The sequence below is a fragment of the Gobio gobio genome (genome assembly GCF_949357685.1).
Source record: "Gobio gobio genome assembly, chromosome: 4".
Lineage (NCBI taxonomy): Eukaryota > Metazoa > Chordata > Actinopteri > Cypriniformes > Gobionidae > Gobio > Gobio gobio.
This window is the reverse complement of record NC_137100.1, coordinates 31,717,005-31,735,903: the sequence shown is the minus strand read 5'-3', so window position 1 is coordinate 31,735,903 and position 18,899 is coordinate 31,717,005. Positions and strand designations below refer to the sequence as shown.

Here is an 18,899-nt window from a genome sequence, read left to right as displayed (position 1 = left end):
TTGTGTATATCGCCCTCTTGTGGTGTCTGCTGGTGATTGATAACACAACTGAGAAGCATCACAGGATAATGCAAATAAGTTCCAGATGAACCCACTGTGCTTCACATTAGGCTAATTGCCACTATAATTGAAAGCGTCCATTACTTATTTTACTGACCAATAGAGCACCGTTCACTATGGAGTTGTTCAGTAATGGATGGGTCATGCCATCTGGCCATTATATCACTGCAGAGCTGAAATTCTTTAACCTCAGATTGCGAGTGTCCCGCTATGCTCTGTTATATAACTAAAATTTACATCCGCACCAGACGGCTTAAATCTGCGCCGACCTGCACGGTGCGCGTCACTTCCGGCACTGTATCCCTTTGATATAAAACAAGCTAATCATGCGAAACCGAGACAGCCGAGGGAAAAGTGGCCTCACCCGGAGAGGGAAATTATTAGGATAAGCGGTTCTTTGGTCATCATCACGACATTTTAACAGAACGATTCCATTCAACTGTTCACGCATATCCTGTGAAGTACTTTCAAAAACGAAATGTAGTTTTACTCAATATAGTAACTGTTAATGAATGTAGGCCTAGGCTATAGGCCTATACTTTGTAAATATGCTGTTAACAATTTGTATTGTAGGCTACAAATAAAATATCCTATAATTCAGTTGACTTGCAAATCTGTATCCATCTTAAAGTTTATTGCCGTTGAGTTTAAGAGACTGATCAAAATTTTGTCACAGATATGCTGACCATTTCATTTTTTTTAGCAGCTGTATAACAATTATTTAACAGACCTTTGTTACCAGAACTAATACTAGGGCTTGCGATACATAAATACATAAGATGTTTACAAAAAATGAGGCTTATCATCAGTTTGAGCCAGTTGTACTCATTTCTCTGTAACTTTCTTGGATTCACAGGCTCCAAAAATGATGCAATTACCAATTTTTGGGGGGTTTAATGGAAAAGTAATGTAACTAGCAGTGTAATTAATTACTGTTGGCCGAGAATAATAAGTAAAGTAAAAATAATACTTTTTAAAGGAGTAATTAGTATTTAGTAATATATAAACCATTTTGAATAAGGATCCCAATATCCACTACCAATAGGGCCTATTAGATTCACTCTTTCATCGCCAAAGAAATGTGATTTTGTGACAAGATCAGCAAATAAATTTAGTTCGTTTGGGATGGTTTGGCATTTCCTGCAATAGCTACATGTAGTCAGATAATCATATATAACACTCTGATGAGCAGAAACTGCTTGAGAAGAAAACAAGGTCACCGTCAAAAAGTCCTTGAAGACTGGATGAGGGTATACACATATGAATGTTCATGACCAGTACAAGGTTGAAGATTTAAGGAAGAAAAAATCAATTAAATAGAGTCATACGTGAAAGCATAAATTAGAACTTTATTTTATTATTACAATATTACAAAAAAAGAGTAGCACAACTCTCGCACTCTTCAGATTCTTCCCACGCATTCAATCGACAGCCACAGAGTGACAGATACGAGAAAGGCTTCTAGAAGCTTCCTCCATTTCACAGCAATTGCAAAATGAAAAAAAAAAAATTAAATAATGAGGAAAAAAAATCTAGTTCAGAATTATAAATAGCACAAATTGCAAAACTGAAGCTTTGAAACATAGAATAAAAAGATTTTGTTACAGCCCAGAACTACACACAGCTATAAAACATAATGACGATAAAATATTCTTTATTTCTTCGTTTACATTATAAAGTAATTCTAAAGAATTGCTTTTCTATTCAACAAAAGCTCAAGTTAATAAAAATAAACAAGGAGAAATGCTGTTCCTTTATAGTCTATTTTTCAAAATCAGAATTCATTATACCTTTATTATAATCATGCTTGTTGTCAAAGGAAAGTCCAAGGACCAAATACTTAAGGCTTCATGAGGGCTGTTAAGGGGAGGCAAACCGACAGTGAGTCGAGACAAACTGACCCACCAGCACACACACACACACACACACACACACACACACACACACACACACACACACCCCATATACCACCACACACATGCCCATACACACCTGCGCTAATCACATGCACACCAAGTCCATGAACCCATATCCATATGCAGCCGCATTCATACACAGTTATTACACTTCTTTAAAGATACAGCAGTACAGTAGATAAGCCAGTGTACAATAAAATAAGCAATTCACCTGCTGTTTCACCTTTTTGACTTTTTTCTTAAAAAAAAAAAAAAGTCCTCCTTAATTTAACCACAAATGATCTTGCAAGTGATCAATTTGGTCAATTCAAGCACATTTCACAAAAGAATCAGTAGCAACTCCTACTTTATGTTATTATAAAGGATGAATTAGAAAAAGCAGGATCATAAATCCTTGATTTGGTACATAGTTTCTACATCATAATATTAGTAACAAGCCTACAGACACCACCTTCAGTAGTATGTTTAGTCCTGCAAATCCACTTACAGCTATACCACATATGACCCACCTGAAACTGCACAACTCATCTATACAATTCAAGTAGTAGTTTCTCATATGTGACCCTGGACCACAAAACCAGTCATAAGTCGCACGGATACATTTGTGGCAATAGCCGACAATACGTTGTATGGGTCAAATTTATCGATTTTTCTTCATGTTCCATGAAGATATTTTGTAAATTTCCTACTGTAAATGTATTATTAAAATTACTATTATTAATATGCATTTCTAAAGACTTCATTTGGACAACTTTAAAGTCGATTTTCTCAATATATATATATATATATATATATATAATTTGCACCCTCAGATTCCAGATTTTCAAATAGTTTTATCTCTGCCAAATAAGCATCCTAACTAAACCATACATCAATGGAAAGCTTATTTTTTCAGCTTTCAGATGATGTATTCATCTCAAATGATGATGTATTAATTCATTTAAAAAAATGTACCCTGGTTTTGTGGTCCAGGGTCACATATGTTAAGAAATAAAGGGAGTATAATGATTAGGTAAAACGAAACTGGCACAGCTTTAACATCAAAACATCTGTAGCTCTTTTCCTTAGGCCTTTACAGAGGAAAAGAGAGAATCTTTCACAATCATTATACAAAACATCACTGACATTAGTGACTCAGAATGCTAATGACACCTGATTTGTTGCATCACTGAAAGAGGCGTGATAGATGTATGAGGTTCCTGTCTTTTAAGTTTCCTGTAGGTCACAATGTGTCCAGCAAAACGAGGTGATGTTTCAACCTTTCACAAGCTTAAAGCAGTTCCCATTTCACACGGAAATCCATAAAGCCCATAACTAATCCATTCTATTTCTAAAAATAAAGAAACACGGGTGCCTGGTGTAAAGGAACACATGACAAGAGCTTTCACATAGGAACAGTCTGAAGGGACCAGTGATTGGCATTTTCCCACATAGTTCAGACACTGAAAAAAGAAATAAAGGACAAAAAATGTGTCATGCTGAAGAGGGAAGTGCTCGGAGCCTGTCAGCCATCTTGATGCTATAAGACAGGCTTGAAACAAAGATCTCTCAAATGAAAGCAAGTTGGTTGTCCAATGCACAGAAGACCTGGTGCTCTCAGCTTAGAAGTGATCTATTTCACAAGACACTTTTAATAAAGCAAGCACTAACACAAGAAAGATGTTCGTAACCCAGGAAAACGTGAGATCCCGGTACTAGGAGATAGGACTGGAGTGGGGAAAAAACGAAACTAAACTAAATTCCCTTTAGTGCCTCAAAAAGCACTAAAATTGATCACTTGCAAGATTAATAACACAAAACACTGCTCTTCATCAGACATGTTTATATTCTTATTTTTTTCCTTTGTTTTCATCAACAATCATCCTTGAGATTTTGAGCTCATTTAGTTCCTCTCGTAATGTAATTTTATTAAGACTAACAGAAGATGTCGAGGACACGCACATGTGTGGCTGACTTCACTGAGGAGAGACTGTGTCTGAGGCTTGTGAGCTGAAGCTTATCTGTACCCTGGGTGCTGGCCTTGCGTCTCAGAGGTGGGGACCACTACCCGGCCCATAGGGGGTGGCCTGTGCATCTTCCCCATCAGGATGAGATTCTGATCTCGGAAGCAGGGCGTCTGGAAGTCCGCTCCCATGCAATCTGCCGTTTGCATCAGATTAGTCTGCCCTATTAAGGCACCCCCTACTAATCGATAATGGGCCGCTCCTCCCACGGGGTCCATCCCCGGGGTGGGGTTGGTATTGCCCGTGCCAGTGCCATGGAAGGGCACTGGGAGGTCCTGTGAGCCAGAGCTGTCACTGTTGGGTGTGGGAAGAATACTACCCCACACCGGCGGCTGGTGGTAGTACTGCCCGTTGGTGTAGTGGGTCATCGCGCCTGGTGGCATTGCATTGCTGCTGTGGCTGTTGGCAAGTGGCGACGAGGGGCTGGAGGGTTTCATGGCATAAGGCTGCCCCATGCCCATCTCTGGAGGATAGGTAATGCCCTTGCAGGGGAGGCCAGGGTCATGACTCTGCGGTTTGCAGGGGTGTCCGCCCCCTTCCGAAATGTGCTGAAAGTGAGCAAGCTGATGCTGCGTCCAGGACCTCATCTGTGGATGCTGGGGATTTCGCTGAGGTTGATGGCTTTGATGCTGTAGGTGCTGCTGTTTCATATCGCTGTGATACATGTGGTTCATTGCAGCCATGTTATGCGGAGGCATTGCACTCACCGGCGCAGAAGCAGTCATTTTATCAGGAGGTCCAATAGCACAGGATGGGTGCATGAGACCAGGAGCGAGTGCATTAGGGTTTCCTGCATGCACTGAGACTCGAGAACTGGCGTTGATGAGTAGATTTCGGTTAATGGGACTGGGGTTGGCGATCTGCCCTTCACACATCGACGTGGCACCAGCGCCCTGAGCCCTAGCCTGGCAGAACTGGCTTATCTGATGCACTATGCTGTTTAAGTCCGCCTGACGGTCCTGGTGGAGCCCTCCGGCCATAGACAATGGAATGGTTGAGGTAGAAACAGTCACGTTAGGAGGGGCATCTGCAACCGGTAACTTCCGAGCACCCACCTGCAGGCTTGCAGAAGGGTTTTGTAGGTGCTGCTGAGGAAGCAGGATGGCTGAAGGTGGGTGGGCACCAGGGTGGCCTAAAGAAGCTGCGTGGGACAGATTATGAGGCCTTGGAAGGCCCTGCAGTTGCTGCGGCATGGAGGAATTAGGTCTATGTCCGAGTCCTTGGTGTGGAGGCCCAGGCTGCTGCTGCTGCTGCTGCTGCAAAGTCTGGAGATTCTGAGGGTGTTGAGGAAGTCCCTGCGGATTCTGGGATGCTCTGGGAGGACCCTGCGACAGGTGGTGCAGGTTTAAAGTGCTGGCCGAGGTGGCTGCATAAGGGCCGCCGGCGGCATTCATTATCACCTCTGGGTGTAGACGTGCCCGTGTGCCGTCAAAGTCCTTGATGATACCCTTGACGAGGGGCACTTTGACGATGGCAAGGAGACCGGTCTTGGCAGTGGTCTGAGAAGACGGGTAGGGACTGTATCGGGGGCCAGCGGTGTCAAGTCCGTTTACTGTACGACGAATGTGGTTTCGCTGAGGGACCTTGACGCTGTTGGGGAATATCTTGATGGTGAGTGGATTGTTGGCAACCTTTTTAGCATAAGCATCCAATTCCGCAGGGGTTGGATACTGAGCAGATCTCATCCTTTGTGGAGTGTCCCCTATATGGAAAAGGAAAAGAAAGAACACCAAATTATGCCTCGAGTCTTTATGACCTGTCCATTTTGTACACATTGCTGGGCAGGTGAGAGAATGGAAACTAAGATACATTTAACTAAATTTGATTCATGATGATCTTGATTGCTGCAATTCATTCAAAACCTTATGTGAGTGTTTGGTGTTAAGTCACACGCCAAAAACGATGTAGGAGAATGACCTCACTTCCTCTCCATAATGACCAAACATAACATGCTTCCTGTATGCCATGGCGTGTCACACACACACACACACACACACACACACACACACACACACACACACACACACACACACACACACACACACACACACACACACACGAATATGCGTTTCCATGCTAGACAACACCAAAAACTGTTAAGTACCTCTGTTATATTTAACAACACCTCTGTGATGTGTCTGTGCTTGATACTCTTACAGTTTCAGTCTTCGAGTGTGAATAAGAAATTAAAACCTGTCTCGTCCTGCCCCCAAACAACCATGTACGTTTGTGTGTAGTGTGGTAAGCATCTTAGCCTCACATGCTCTGCGCTCTAAATAAACTGTCTAATTGGTGAGCTTTTCTATCGGTCTTTCACAAACATCTGTTCTTCTCTTCAGGATCACAGAAATGCTTTTAAAGGTGAACATAAAAGGGGGAAAAGCATTAATGAGCTGAATTATTTAGCTGGTTTTACATTCAGAAGTCTGCAGGTCTGGGCTCACAATACAAGCTCTTTCCCTGACACAATGCTGCTTTTCCAGAGAGTGACATCCTCACCTGCCGGGACATCTCTGATTCGATGGGTTGAGAAAAATAGGAGAGTGGGTGAGAGACAAATAGAAAAAACAAAGGAAGCGAGGGATAGAGAAAAGAAACTGAGGATGATAAGTGCTCTCTGTGAGGCTGCTGTCTGGCTGCTGAAAGGGGGTCTTTGTATAAAACAAGCTTTCATCACTTGAGGGGAAAAGAGAGAATAGAGAGAGAGAGAGAGAGAGAGAGAGAGAGAGAGAGAGAGAGAGAGAGACTTCTGATGTGCACCCACCTGCACTTCCCTTGCTCACACTGATATGGACTTTACACACACACACACACACACACACACACACACACACACACACACACACACACACACACACACACACACACACACACACACACACACACACACACACATATTAGCATGCATTTCTATGCGTTCCTGGCCCCCTCATCCCCAGTTAGAGGATGAACAGCCTGTGCACTGTGACTGAGCTCTTTCATCCAGCCTGAGCTGATTCAGTCACTGCTCACAGCTCACACTGCCCCGACAAACACTGAACAAACCCCCTACACTTCCTACCTAACACTTTATAACAAATACCATTTAACATTCATATACAGACAAACTAAAACACAGTTAAGATACAGAAATAAAATAATGATGGCATGTTTTCCACACAACATCCAAAGAAGAAGAATATTTAAGAATTGATATGCTCCATAACAATACACAGCAACATTTACACTACGTTCAAAAGTCTGGGGTCAGTATGAAAGAAATTAATACTTTTATTCAGCAAGGATGCATTAAATTGATAAAAAGTAACAATGAAGACTTACATTGTTACTAACAATATTTAAAATAATGCAGCTTTTTTAAAAACGTTCTATTGTATTGCAAAAATGTATCAGTTTCCACTAAAATATTAAGCAGGAAAACTGTCCTCAATACTAATAATAAGTAATTGAGCACAATCATCATTTTACAATAATTTCTGAAGGATCATGTGACACTGAAGACTGGAGTAATGATGCTGAAAATGAATTACATTTTAAAATGTACTAAAATAGAGATGTTATTTTAAATTCTAATAGCATTTCACAATATTACTGTTCTTATTGTATTTTTGAAAAAAAAAAAAAAACCCAAATGCAGCCTTGGTGAGCATAAGAGACTCCTTTCAAAAAACATTTAAAAAAATCTGAACAATGGAAGTCAGAGGTAACATTGACTTCATTTTGGCAGATATTACTGTTGAAAACAGTTATTATTTTTACAGTTTCATTTGGTGTGTTTACGGTTTCATAATGGTTCATAAAAAACAAAATGCACCTTAAAAAGAATAGAGTAATACACACTTATCCGTAGCTAAAAGCATAATCAAATACTGAATAAGTGAACATGCGAGGGGCGGGAGATGTGCATTTCTTTGTGAGCGAAGGACAAATTTTGTGGAGCTTTATAGAATTCTGTTGGCCCAAAGTCTTTGCAAGCATGCTAATAAGCAGCCAGCTTAATATATGCTAACCTCTCCTAACTAACACAAACACAAACATCAACAAACACACATATACACAATCTGTTCTTGTTAATGGCATTCAGCTTCTTGTGAAAAGTTTTTTTGTTTGTGCAGAGTAGGAATCACAATTCTCAACTCCATCACAACATTCAGAGGAACTGCCATTCACTCATCTCATCTGTCTTCCTATTTTTCCCTCTCCCTCTCCCTCTCCATCTATGTGGGCTGTTGACTAAACAAAATGGCCCCTGACATTTCTTAGCTAAATAGCTTTCCTGCCAATCTCAGGCCGTGTCAGCTGCCTTCACCGGCTGCCCACATTTGGTCCCCTCCTAAAGGGAGAGAAGAGAGAATGAGGAGAATCACAGGAAGAGGAGGAGGAGGAGGAAGAGCCACGCTGGGCTCAACAAATGAACCACCGCAGGACTAGATCAAGGAGCGAGGAAGAGGACAGTCATTATGCTAATAACTCATGAGGGAGAGCTCTCTTTATTTCTACTGCATCTCTCTCTTCTCTCTCTCTCTCTCTCTCTCTCTCTCTCTCTCTCTCTCTCTCTCTCTCTCTCTCTCTCTCTCTCTCTCTCTCTCACTGCCGTTCTCCCCTGTTGAGTGACATCCCGGAGGAGGCTGGCTGGTGATAATGAGGAGTCAATCTTGTTAGGATTAGACAACATACAGGTCGGCAGTCATGCAATCCATTCTGAGTACAGGAGAGTAGGGCAGAGGAAAGTGATCAGGGCCCGTATGTATAAAACTTCTTAAGAATAGTCTTCAGCTTTGACTTAAGTGTAAAAAAAATTCTTAGTAAAAAGTAGGACTGGTCTAAGACTATGAGACTTTTATAAAGAAGCTAAAAGCAACTTTTGGTAAAGTCTGATTCTTAAGTGCTGAATGATGTGGCACTTAAGTGTTGCAAACTAATGACTACGATGACGTCAACGCAAAATGTCCGCCCTCAACCACTGAATCAGCCAATAGTGAGGCTGCAAGGGTGAAGTCACAGCAGCATGACACCAAGCATGTTATGTAATCATAGTTTAATCATCTAATTAAGACACCAAAACTTTGATATTGAAATTTATTTGAAAAAAACTGCACTGTGCAAAACTACTAAATCAAGATTTTGTAAGAATGTTGCGTAGTTGTGATTGTGAGTAATTGTTTTAACTGTGATAACACAATGAAACATGCAGAGTTGTACGGACATAATTTTCCAGGCTGTCATACAAATAAATTAATAACTGAATGAAACCAATGAAATATTAATAACTGATTATGTTGCAGTCAATGTATGCTTTTTTGTTTTTCTAAAACATGTAGCTGTAGTTAGCCTTTTTTGCCACATTATTTTGTCAGATAAATACCTTCCCTAAGTTTAGTGTTTTGTTCTTTACTCATATTTACATTGTTTTTTTAAATATATATAAGTATAAAAATATTGTCCTCAAATTTTTTTTTATTTATTTTTTTTAAATAAAAACCTCACACATCACTTTTGGCCACTTACTGTATGTTTGATGTGGTCAGTGCCACAATGGTGCTACTTAAGACCCTGCCTGTATACTGTGTGCTTCCCCACTGCTGGGTCCAAGGCATCACTGGTGCACTGCTGCACTTTTACTGTTGCCAAAATATGTAATTATTACTTTTATTTCTGTAGTTAGAACATTGATTTTTAGAGTGGGAGAAGTTCTTACTAGGTCAGTTAAAAAAATATCTTGACGATCAAGCTTTTATCATTTTATAAACTCCCTGTCATCATTAACTCCAATACATTATATTTTCATCGGAAAGTGTGTGGTCTTCTCCTCTCTTCTGCCATCTTGTTACTCTTAACTAAGTTAGGATACCTCTCCAGCTCTCTTAAATAATTTAGGAGCTTAGACCTAGTCTTAACACTTAGGAAAATTTACGAATCACACTTCTTAGTCTAGGATTAAGAATAAAATTACGTCACTCTTAAAATTGACATACTTAAGACTCAAATTTTACACTAAGCGGCTTTACACATACGGCCCCGGGTGACATTTAAACATGCACTGCGGATCTATATAAATGTCTCAAGGGACTTTAACATCTCTAGAGCTCAATGCCATATCTGCCTCACTTCTCTTCGAGATTTGTAATTAAAGGGATAGTCCAACTAAAAATTAACTTTCTGTTATCATATACCGGTTCCAAAACGGCATGACTTTTTTACGTGGAACACAAAAGGAGAAGTTGCTCTTTTTCCTACAAGTGCATGGTGACCACAGCTGTCTCTGGTCCCCATCTACTTTGTTTTAATGTACTTCGGAAGTTATATTTCAGTCGGACAAAACGGCAATTAAGATCAAAGTAACTCAACCTTTTTTTAGTTCAACCGAAATCTATAAGGGTTTTGAGACTATAAGACCTAGATCATCCAGCATATAAACATTGTAGTCAGACTACAACTTTCCTCAACGAGGAACATGTGATCTCGACAGAGGTGAGGCTCAATGGGCCTCATTCATGAAACACGAGCAGGACGAATTTGTGTGTAAATCGTTCGTAAAGCCGTAAATCGTGATGTAAATTTTCGGCTTCACGAAAATGTTCGTATTTTCAAAATGTTAGTTGGTACGAAATAAATTTACACCTGCTCCCTACCACGTGTAAATGGTGCGTAAAACATTTGAACGTTCTATGTTCTAATTTAGGTAAACTGACGACAATGCATTTTGATGCACTATTTACCATAATAATATTTCAATTTTTTTTTTTTTTTACTGTTGGGTAGGCAGCGCTCGTCATTGTCATTTTTTACCAGGCTGTCCAATCACAGTGGAGGAGGGGCAGGAAAAAAACTACACCAAGCAATCATCCCACTTGTACACTGACTGAACAACAATAATGGAGAAGTTAATCTGCGTTTTACTGTATTTTTTATATTCAGTAATATTCTTCAAAATGAGATGCTAGTAACACATTGCTGCCATGGATATTCTGTGTCAGAGCAATCAAAGTATCTCAGGTGGAAAAACGCTGCCCTTGCAAAGCGCTTTCAAGCGCCACCAGCTGGCCGTTTTCAGAAGAGCACCAGTCGTTTTTTTAGCTGGATAAAACGCTTTGGTGGTGGACACACGATAATTGAATATTTATTGCTAGGCAAATGGTCAATTAGTCTCTTTAGCATTTATGCAAAACACTGGAGCCAAACCTGAGAAAGAATTCCAGAAGATTCCACAGCGTTCCTGCACAAGTCATTTGCAGTTGTAACTCATGGGCGGGGATTACGCTAATTATGAATATCCTATTTACGAATGTTTGGAATTCATTAATATACACACGTTTAACTGCCGAATCCGTTTTCGTAAAGGTCCATTTTATGAGCAAAATACTGTGAATTTGCTCATATATTTACGAAAGTTTCATGAATGAGGCCCAATGTGTGTTTAATGCTTCAAAGATTTATTTACACTTCTTTAACACTTCTGTCAAATTCGTACTGAGCCCCAACTTTTGAACAGTAGTGTAAACTGCAACTTGTGAATTCTGCTTAACATCTGCTTTTGTTTTTTTGTATTCAGAAGAGATTTTATTTCATTTTTGAACTATCCCTTTAAAACAGTGCTAACTTTCCTCCCTCCCCCTCTCTCACTCATCAGCAGTGATTTGAGGACCACCGTAATCAGCCAAACCCCAGGAGCACCATTACAGACACACAGGGTTGTTACACAGCTGTTGTCAGCCTTTTCTGTCTAAGCACACCATACACATCTCCCAACTGCCTTTTCCCCTCCGCACAGACATCACACACACGCGCGCTTTTAAACTTTCTTTAATCTGTGAGACTGCTGATCTGAGTGGGTGTTCTTATATTGTCTTATATAGGGTTATTCCTCATGGAGAAGCAAAGCCTCCTCCTTCTTTTCATCTCTTTCTTCTTATCTAAAGCCATCTCTTCCTCCCCGCTCATCTCACCTTCTTTTCAGTTCCCTTTGAAAGAGTTCAGAGAGAGAAAAGCAAAAGAAAGCATGCTCTATTTAGACAAAAGACCTTTATTTTTTGGCCCCAATGTATTTTCATGGCTTGCATTCCTGCATTTCAAGGTATATTCTGGCTCTTCCTGTGTCTCCCGAGTTCCCTGAGGGAAACTGTGCCAGTGCCAGATGTGCTCCAGTAACATCTGGACCACAACAGGGAGCACATGAATTTGAAAGGGCAGATAATGACATGCCATGGGACGTTTAAACCAGCATATGCATCATTACATTACACGATTCTGAGTGCTTTAAACAGCAGAGGCTTCTCTGAATCGTTCAGTTTGGGGGTTTGGAAGCGGGGGGCGGGGGGACCGGATAGTGCAGATCATGGGTTGTATTAACTAAAAATTAAGTCATTTACCAAATTTCAAAAATCACTGTCACGTGGGTGAGACACAATGACGGCTAGGGCTAAATGATATAGGAAAAAAAAACAATTGTGATTTTTCAGATAGAAATTGCGATTTAAAATGTAACTTTAATCAGAGCTTCAGGTTGTTTGGCTATTATTATTAAACAATATAATAAATGTATTACTATAGTAATAACAAAATATTTAATAAAAATAATTTTATTTTACTGTTTTATTTTGGCGGAAAAACGCAGGGAGCTTTTAAAGCACCTGATGAAATGAGTGGCACACGTCGTGTTTCCGAATGCACGTTAGACACCCAATCACAGATGAGATGCTGAGATGGAGTTCATGGGGAGCCTGAGACAGAGATAACACTTGTCATGAGCTGCATGTGTGTAAAAGAACATTTAATAATCATACTAAGTAATACTGCAATTTCAAATTTTCGGTTTCAATATTGATTATACATTCAGCTCAACCTTGAGGTAAATGTTTCTATCATTTATCTTTTATTTTCATGGGAGATGCAATTTGAATATATAAAATGGACAATAAAAGCCATATTTTGATGAGAGCATTACATTTAAATAGGGGTTTATAGAAGAGGAGTACAAACTTTTCAAGCATGAAATTGTATTATTTGAGCCCTATAGTATATTGTAAAACAGCAATACATTTATTGGTTAATACATGGCTCTATGCACTATTAAAAAAATGGAATTATCAGAGAAATTAAAACAAATATGTTAGACAACTAAATATTTTTTTCTATAAAATCGATTGGATGTGGACAATTAAAGCTTGATTTTAATGTATGTTTTTGTCCAGTTTATAGGCATTTCTGCGACGTTCTTAATCCACAAAACAGCAGTAACATCACAGCAAATGAATGAATCCTCTACAGTTGCTCTCTTCAGAGACAAACACTCTGGGCCTGTAGTTACAGGTCTAACTTCAATTGAGTCTTTGTGCGCAGTGAATAAAAAAAAAATCTGCTTTCCATTATCTGTCTGAAAGAAGCATCCGAATCAGAGATATGCCTCCAGTTCATCTTTCCTACCTGCTCTCCCTCTGTAGTTCTTGTAGTTAGTAATATGACTCTTTCTGTATTCCCACTAGTTAGAAATAGGACTTCCGTCTTTCTGTGATTTCTGCTCTCTCCTGCAGTTAAAGATATGTCTCCAGCCTCTCAGTAATTGCCGCCTGATGAGGGTCTTCCTGAGGCGATGTGAGACTCATCAGTCTCCGGGCCATCGGCACTCCCCCGGCTGCGTGTCTCCATAGCATAATTTGTCATCCTGATGGAGAGCTAATCTGACAGGATGTCAGACGGTGAAGGCGAGATATTCTGTCTGTACGCATCCCCCCCCCTGCCTGACTCAGTTTCTCTGTTTGTCTGACTCTCATTTTCTCGCTGCCTCTGTATGCCACTTATCTGCCTCAATCTAACTCTCTGTGAGCGGTGTGGTTCAGCAGGTGTCTGTCCTTGTAAAACGCCCTAATAAAAATCCTGGGATTTGACAATCTGTCTCTGGAAATATGCTTTTGCTCGCAAACTGCTCCCCCCCCCCTCCCCGTTCTTTCTCAGTTCTGTTTAGACTCTCGTCAGACATTTATCTGCTTTTATAGATCTGTTTTCATCTCGTCATTTCTTCAATGCACTTAAATGTCATTTTTGACAATGTCTGTATGAATCTGTGGTATTAAAGCAGACACACAACATGCACAGCGTGAAATAATATTTGTGTCTGGCTCATTTCAGACTGCTGAGAGGAAGGTAAACAGGAGCATGAAAGGAATATTCACTCAAAAAAGGAAAATTCTGTCATCATTTATTCACCTTCATGTCGTTCCAAACCTGTTTGACTTTCTTTCTTCTGTTGAATCCAAAAGGATGCACTTTTTTTTGCACTTTAAAGCATAAGATGACAAAAAAAACACCATAAAAGTAGTAATTATGAGTGAAGCGCTTTTGTGGTTTACATAGAAAAACATTCTATTTATTTATTTATTATGTAGTTTTCTCAAGCTTGGTAAGATTTCTGCTCATTCATGAAGGATCACATCATGCCCAGTTTCGTAAATGTTTTATTTCTTTTCTACACTATATGTCTTATCATAAGGAATATTGTGTAATTAATTACTACATATTTGAGCTAAATCAATAAATAATTGTAAACAAAAAACAGGGGAAATAAACAATTGTTTTTCATTTTGAAGGCAAATGGTTCAACAATACCTAAAAATAAAAAAGCTGCAAAATCTGTTGATATTTGTAAAAAAATTGAGTTTGTTTATTTCTATCTTTTTGCTTTTTTCCCCTGCTTAGCCTAATGTACTTCCTGCTGTATTTGTAAATCTTTAAAAATGAGTGATGTTGTTTTACTCCAATAAAAAAGAGTGATGTGCTTTATTTTTTGAAGTACTGTGATACAGTTGTATGAGGAATATCAAAACCAAATGCAAGTCGTTATTCACTCAATCTCTCTGAAAATACACAAAAGTAATTAAGATCCGAGAGCTGCAGTAGATTATCAGTGGATAATGATTTTCTGTCTTTTTTTCCACACACACAAAACTCTCATTTAACTTCAAAAGACTTGGAACACATCACATGATTCATTTGGACTACTGCTGTGATGCCTTTATGCTGCTTTTTGTCATTTATGGAGATTTACTTTCCCTGGTCACCTTGCATTCTCGTTATTCAGAAAAGAGCTGCACATTCTGCTTAATTTATTTATTATCTTCTTTTATGGTCCACATAAAAAGTGATGAGTAAATGATGACAGAACATTGAACATTGTTTTTTTTAGTGTCTGTACTTACATTTCTGAAGTCCAGTGTTCATCTGCGAGTGGGGGTGGAGCTGAAGGGAGAGATCACCTGGCCCTGGCAGACAGGCCAGCATCTCATACACACACTCACACACACACGCACACACTCACACACACACACCCACACCCACCCACACACTCACTCCTAGAGCAACATGGGCCAAATACTCCTCCTCACACTATAGAGAAGGAAAAAAAAAAACGAGAAAAAGAGTGAAATTAGATGTTACTGTAAGCACCTCAAGTCATTCACTTGGTTTCTATCTCTGCAGTGCTGCACAGTGCTAGCCCCGCCCACAGTGAACTCTCATTGGTCCAAAATATTGCTTCATATTAGGGCTGGGCGATTAACTGTAATTTATTTTCAATTTCAATTTAGATTGTATTCTATTCCAACATTATGAAAACACAACAATCAAGATAAAATCCAGACCAGACCAATTTTGACCAGAATAACGTCCAAACCACTCACATCATGTAATGTGACTGTTGTAAAACAGAGTCTACTGTGGGACATGCTTGATATTAAAAAGTGTTATTGAGCCGCGAATTAAAGTGAAAGAGAACTCGCGCTGTGTCCCAAATGGTTTTCTGTGAGCATGCTCCGAGATGGAGTAAAACAGGGACGTCTATTTTAGGCTTCTGATACATGCCTAGATAGAAATACCCACAAAATATGGAGAGTATTCTCATAAACACAGTCAGTTATTTCTTAAGTGAACATAAACCTTTGGGATAGGAATCATATTCGTGTAGATCTGTGTTTTTGGTCTTAAAGTGACAGCAGCCTGATATAGCTGTTTGCGTCTGTGTCAGTTATGTTAATCAGACAACAAAAGAAAAAGGAAAATCACTCACTGCTCTAGACTGAATAACTTTAGTAGCTTTAATAAGAATCAATATAATTCATACAGTGAAGATAACTTCACTTGATTACTTTATTCAGTTTCTAAGTAGGCTTTTAGCTGAATCCTATACAGTCAGACAGACACATTAAAAACGTATCTACTGTATTTGTCCTATTGTTTGTAATTTTCTTTCTTTTTGTAATTTTTCTCAGGTTTTTTTAACTTAACATTAGTTAGCCTATTAGTTTTTCCTGTTCTGCTTCTATCAAGAATGATACAATTTCACTGGTATAGTTGTGTCAAATAATCATGATTACAATATCGACCAAAATAATTGATTAGGATTTTTGCCATAATCGAGCAACCTCACTTCACTTACACCAGATATGTTCTGATTAGCTGTGATTGAGTGGTATTGTGAAGCATTTTTGCATTCAATAATTGTTTTTATTGTGTTGTTATTGTTAACTAAAACTATGAATTTCCTTTGTTAATAGAAATAAAGCTGAAATAAAACAAGTTTATGTTGAAATACTAAAATGACCAAAAATTAAAACTGAAAAACAAATAAAAGCAAATAGAAATCTGTGAAGTTATAAAAATAAAAGCTAATTCAAAATATGAATAAATCCTTTAACAGTATACAATCTAAAACAAAACATAATGCTATTCGCTATACAATTCAAATGTATTTAACATAAAATAAATAATTGATAAAACGTCTATGAAATATTTGAGGTTTGTAAACTGAAGGATGCCTACAGTCTTCGTTATGGTTAATAAAAATACAAAAAGTAAACATTTGTCAATTTCGTTTTCAACTTGATTATTTTCAAAACAAATTTAAAATGTGTCTTTTGCCCTCAGAAAGACATGATTTAAAAGGGACGGTGTGCAGTAAAAGCTTACTGTAAGAAAAGGTGCAAAACTAAAAGACTCGCAATCATGTTTTGGATCCTTTTCCAACATAACAGGAGCAATGATAATAACCATCTGTCAGTTTGACACACACATTTTCACTGAATTCATTAAAACTCTAGTCTTCTAATCAAGTGTGTCATGAGGAATTCATCCAAACAGTAATTCAAATGCGAGTTTGAGTGCAATTTCACACATATTTAAGTGAACGAATGATGTGCATGGCAGAGAACCATGCAGTGACAAAAAAAAAAACTGTGATAAACTCAGCAATAAGAGCTGCAAAGCTTTGGATTCATATCAATTAATCAACTAATAGATCAAGTGAGGTTTAGAATATCCGGATATCAAAATATCCTTCTTTAATCTTTTTTTTGTCAACCGAGTGTGTTCAGAGCAGCAAAAAACCCTCATATAGCTATCGTTTCCAAGCCACTTTTACTAATCGTACAGCAGCAGGCAAAAAACACAATATCAAATCTGAACTTCAATTTAACATCAAACATACCAGCCAGAGTGCTCTGACTGTGCCCCAGGCACTTCATCTCTCTTCACCTCCACATCCTCCACCCGTCTAGTATGAGCACTGTGATCTAAGGTGACCTTTGCTAAATTCCAAACTTTCACATTATCAATTGTAGCATTAGTTCTGGCAGGTCACGTCAGTCAAGCTTGCATCAGCTGACTCATATAGGAATACGACGCCTATCACAGCATAAGGTCTTAGCAGCTTTATCGCATTGCTCAGTCAGGAGCTAATTACCATTCTCCTTCCCCAGCTCCTTCTCTTATCAGGACTTGGCCTTCTGATATTCCTCTTCGATTCAGACTCATTTCTTGAATTATGTTGTACATTAAATTACTGAACATTAATAATATCTGCAATACTGCTGCGCTCCATGAGTTCTGAACCATACCACCAATCCAAACTGTATGCCATGTATGGGTGTTGTAGTAACCGCACAAAGACGAAGAATACACGGAAACGGGCTTTAATCAGATATTCCACAGAATACAGGTGCGAATAATGGGTGTAACACATCCAAATATCAACATGTACGACACCTGACAGAACCAAACAGGGAGTATAAATACACAGAAACTAATGAGTTAATTGACAGGACATGTGAATAGAATCAATAATCAGACACACTGGGAAACTGGGTCAAATGACAAGCACAGTGAGAACAGAACCACAAGACATTAGGTGTGTACGACATCGGCTGCGGCTGGATGCAGGCGGGGAGGAGCTGCAAACGGAGACGTGAAGTCGGACACTTTCTGCTTCCCGCAGTGACGCTCGCGCTGTGTTTGCATACTTTATCACAGCTGAAGTGAAATACATTTGTCAAAACACGGATGTTCCAGAGACATTATTGTCAAGTAATACTTTATGCACTTCTTAATACAGCGTGTGTTTGTAGAATAAAGTTCAACATATAAGCCTACACTATCAATGAAGCGGGGTCTACGTTTTTGATCAGTTTTATTTTGATAAACATGACAATATAACATCGAGACCACGTGAAAGGAGGTTTTACGGTTATAAAAAACAGATTTGTGAGCATTAGTGGAACTGAAGGTTTTAGAATAAACACAAAACACACGTGATCGCTGTCATGCGGTGAATCCGACCAATCGTGGAACAGCTGTGTCGTCATCAGAGTCCGTGCAGTCTGGTGCAGCCGATCTAGAGAAACTGCACCGGCTGTATTAGCCGACTGCTCTCGAATCGCTCTCACGGCACTTTGATGCCATATGTCACTGTCACGTGGCGTCGGCGCTGTTTCAAGTCGGACAAAAGTTTTAACCGGCATGCACTGCTTTAAGTCAGCCGCCGATCGGTCTGCGCATCACTGCATCAAGTCCAACAAGCCAATTGGCTGCACCTGAAACAGGCAGCTGAGTCGTTGCCACGCTGCCTTATCAGACAATGACTTGAAAGGCAGTGTTT

The 18,899-nt window shown here is 39.2% G+C and overlaps 1 protein-coding gene across 3 annotated transcripts in view; it reads right to left on the bottom strand.

Moving 5' to 3' along the window:
* Positions 1–1,390: 1,390 nt before the first annotated feature.
* Positions 1,391–18,899, bottom strand: part of fam222ba (family with sequence similarity 222 member Ba) — a 65,843-nt gene continuing 48,334 nt past the window's right edge. For 2 of the 3 annotated variants that reach the window (XM_079814765.1, XM_079814764.1), the window contains exons 2-3: positions 15,172–15,358; positions 1,391–5,681 (exon numbers count right to left, since the gene is read on the bottom strand). In XM_079814765.1, the coding sequence (XP_079670891.1) occupies positions 3,973–5,681; positions 15,172–15,253 (1,791 nt within the window). In that variant the 5' untranslated portion in view covers positions 15,254–15,358 and the 3' untranslated portion in view covers positions 1,391–3,972. Of the gene's footprint in view, positions 5,682–14,182; positions 14,220–15,171; positions 15,359–18,899 lie in introns of those variants that run through there. The other variant, XM_079814766.1, reaches the window with a different exon arrangement.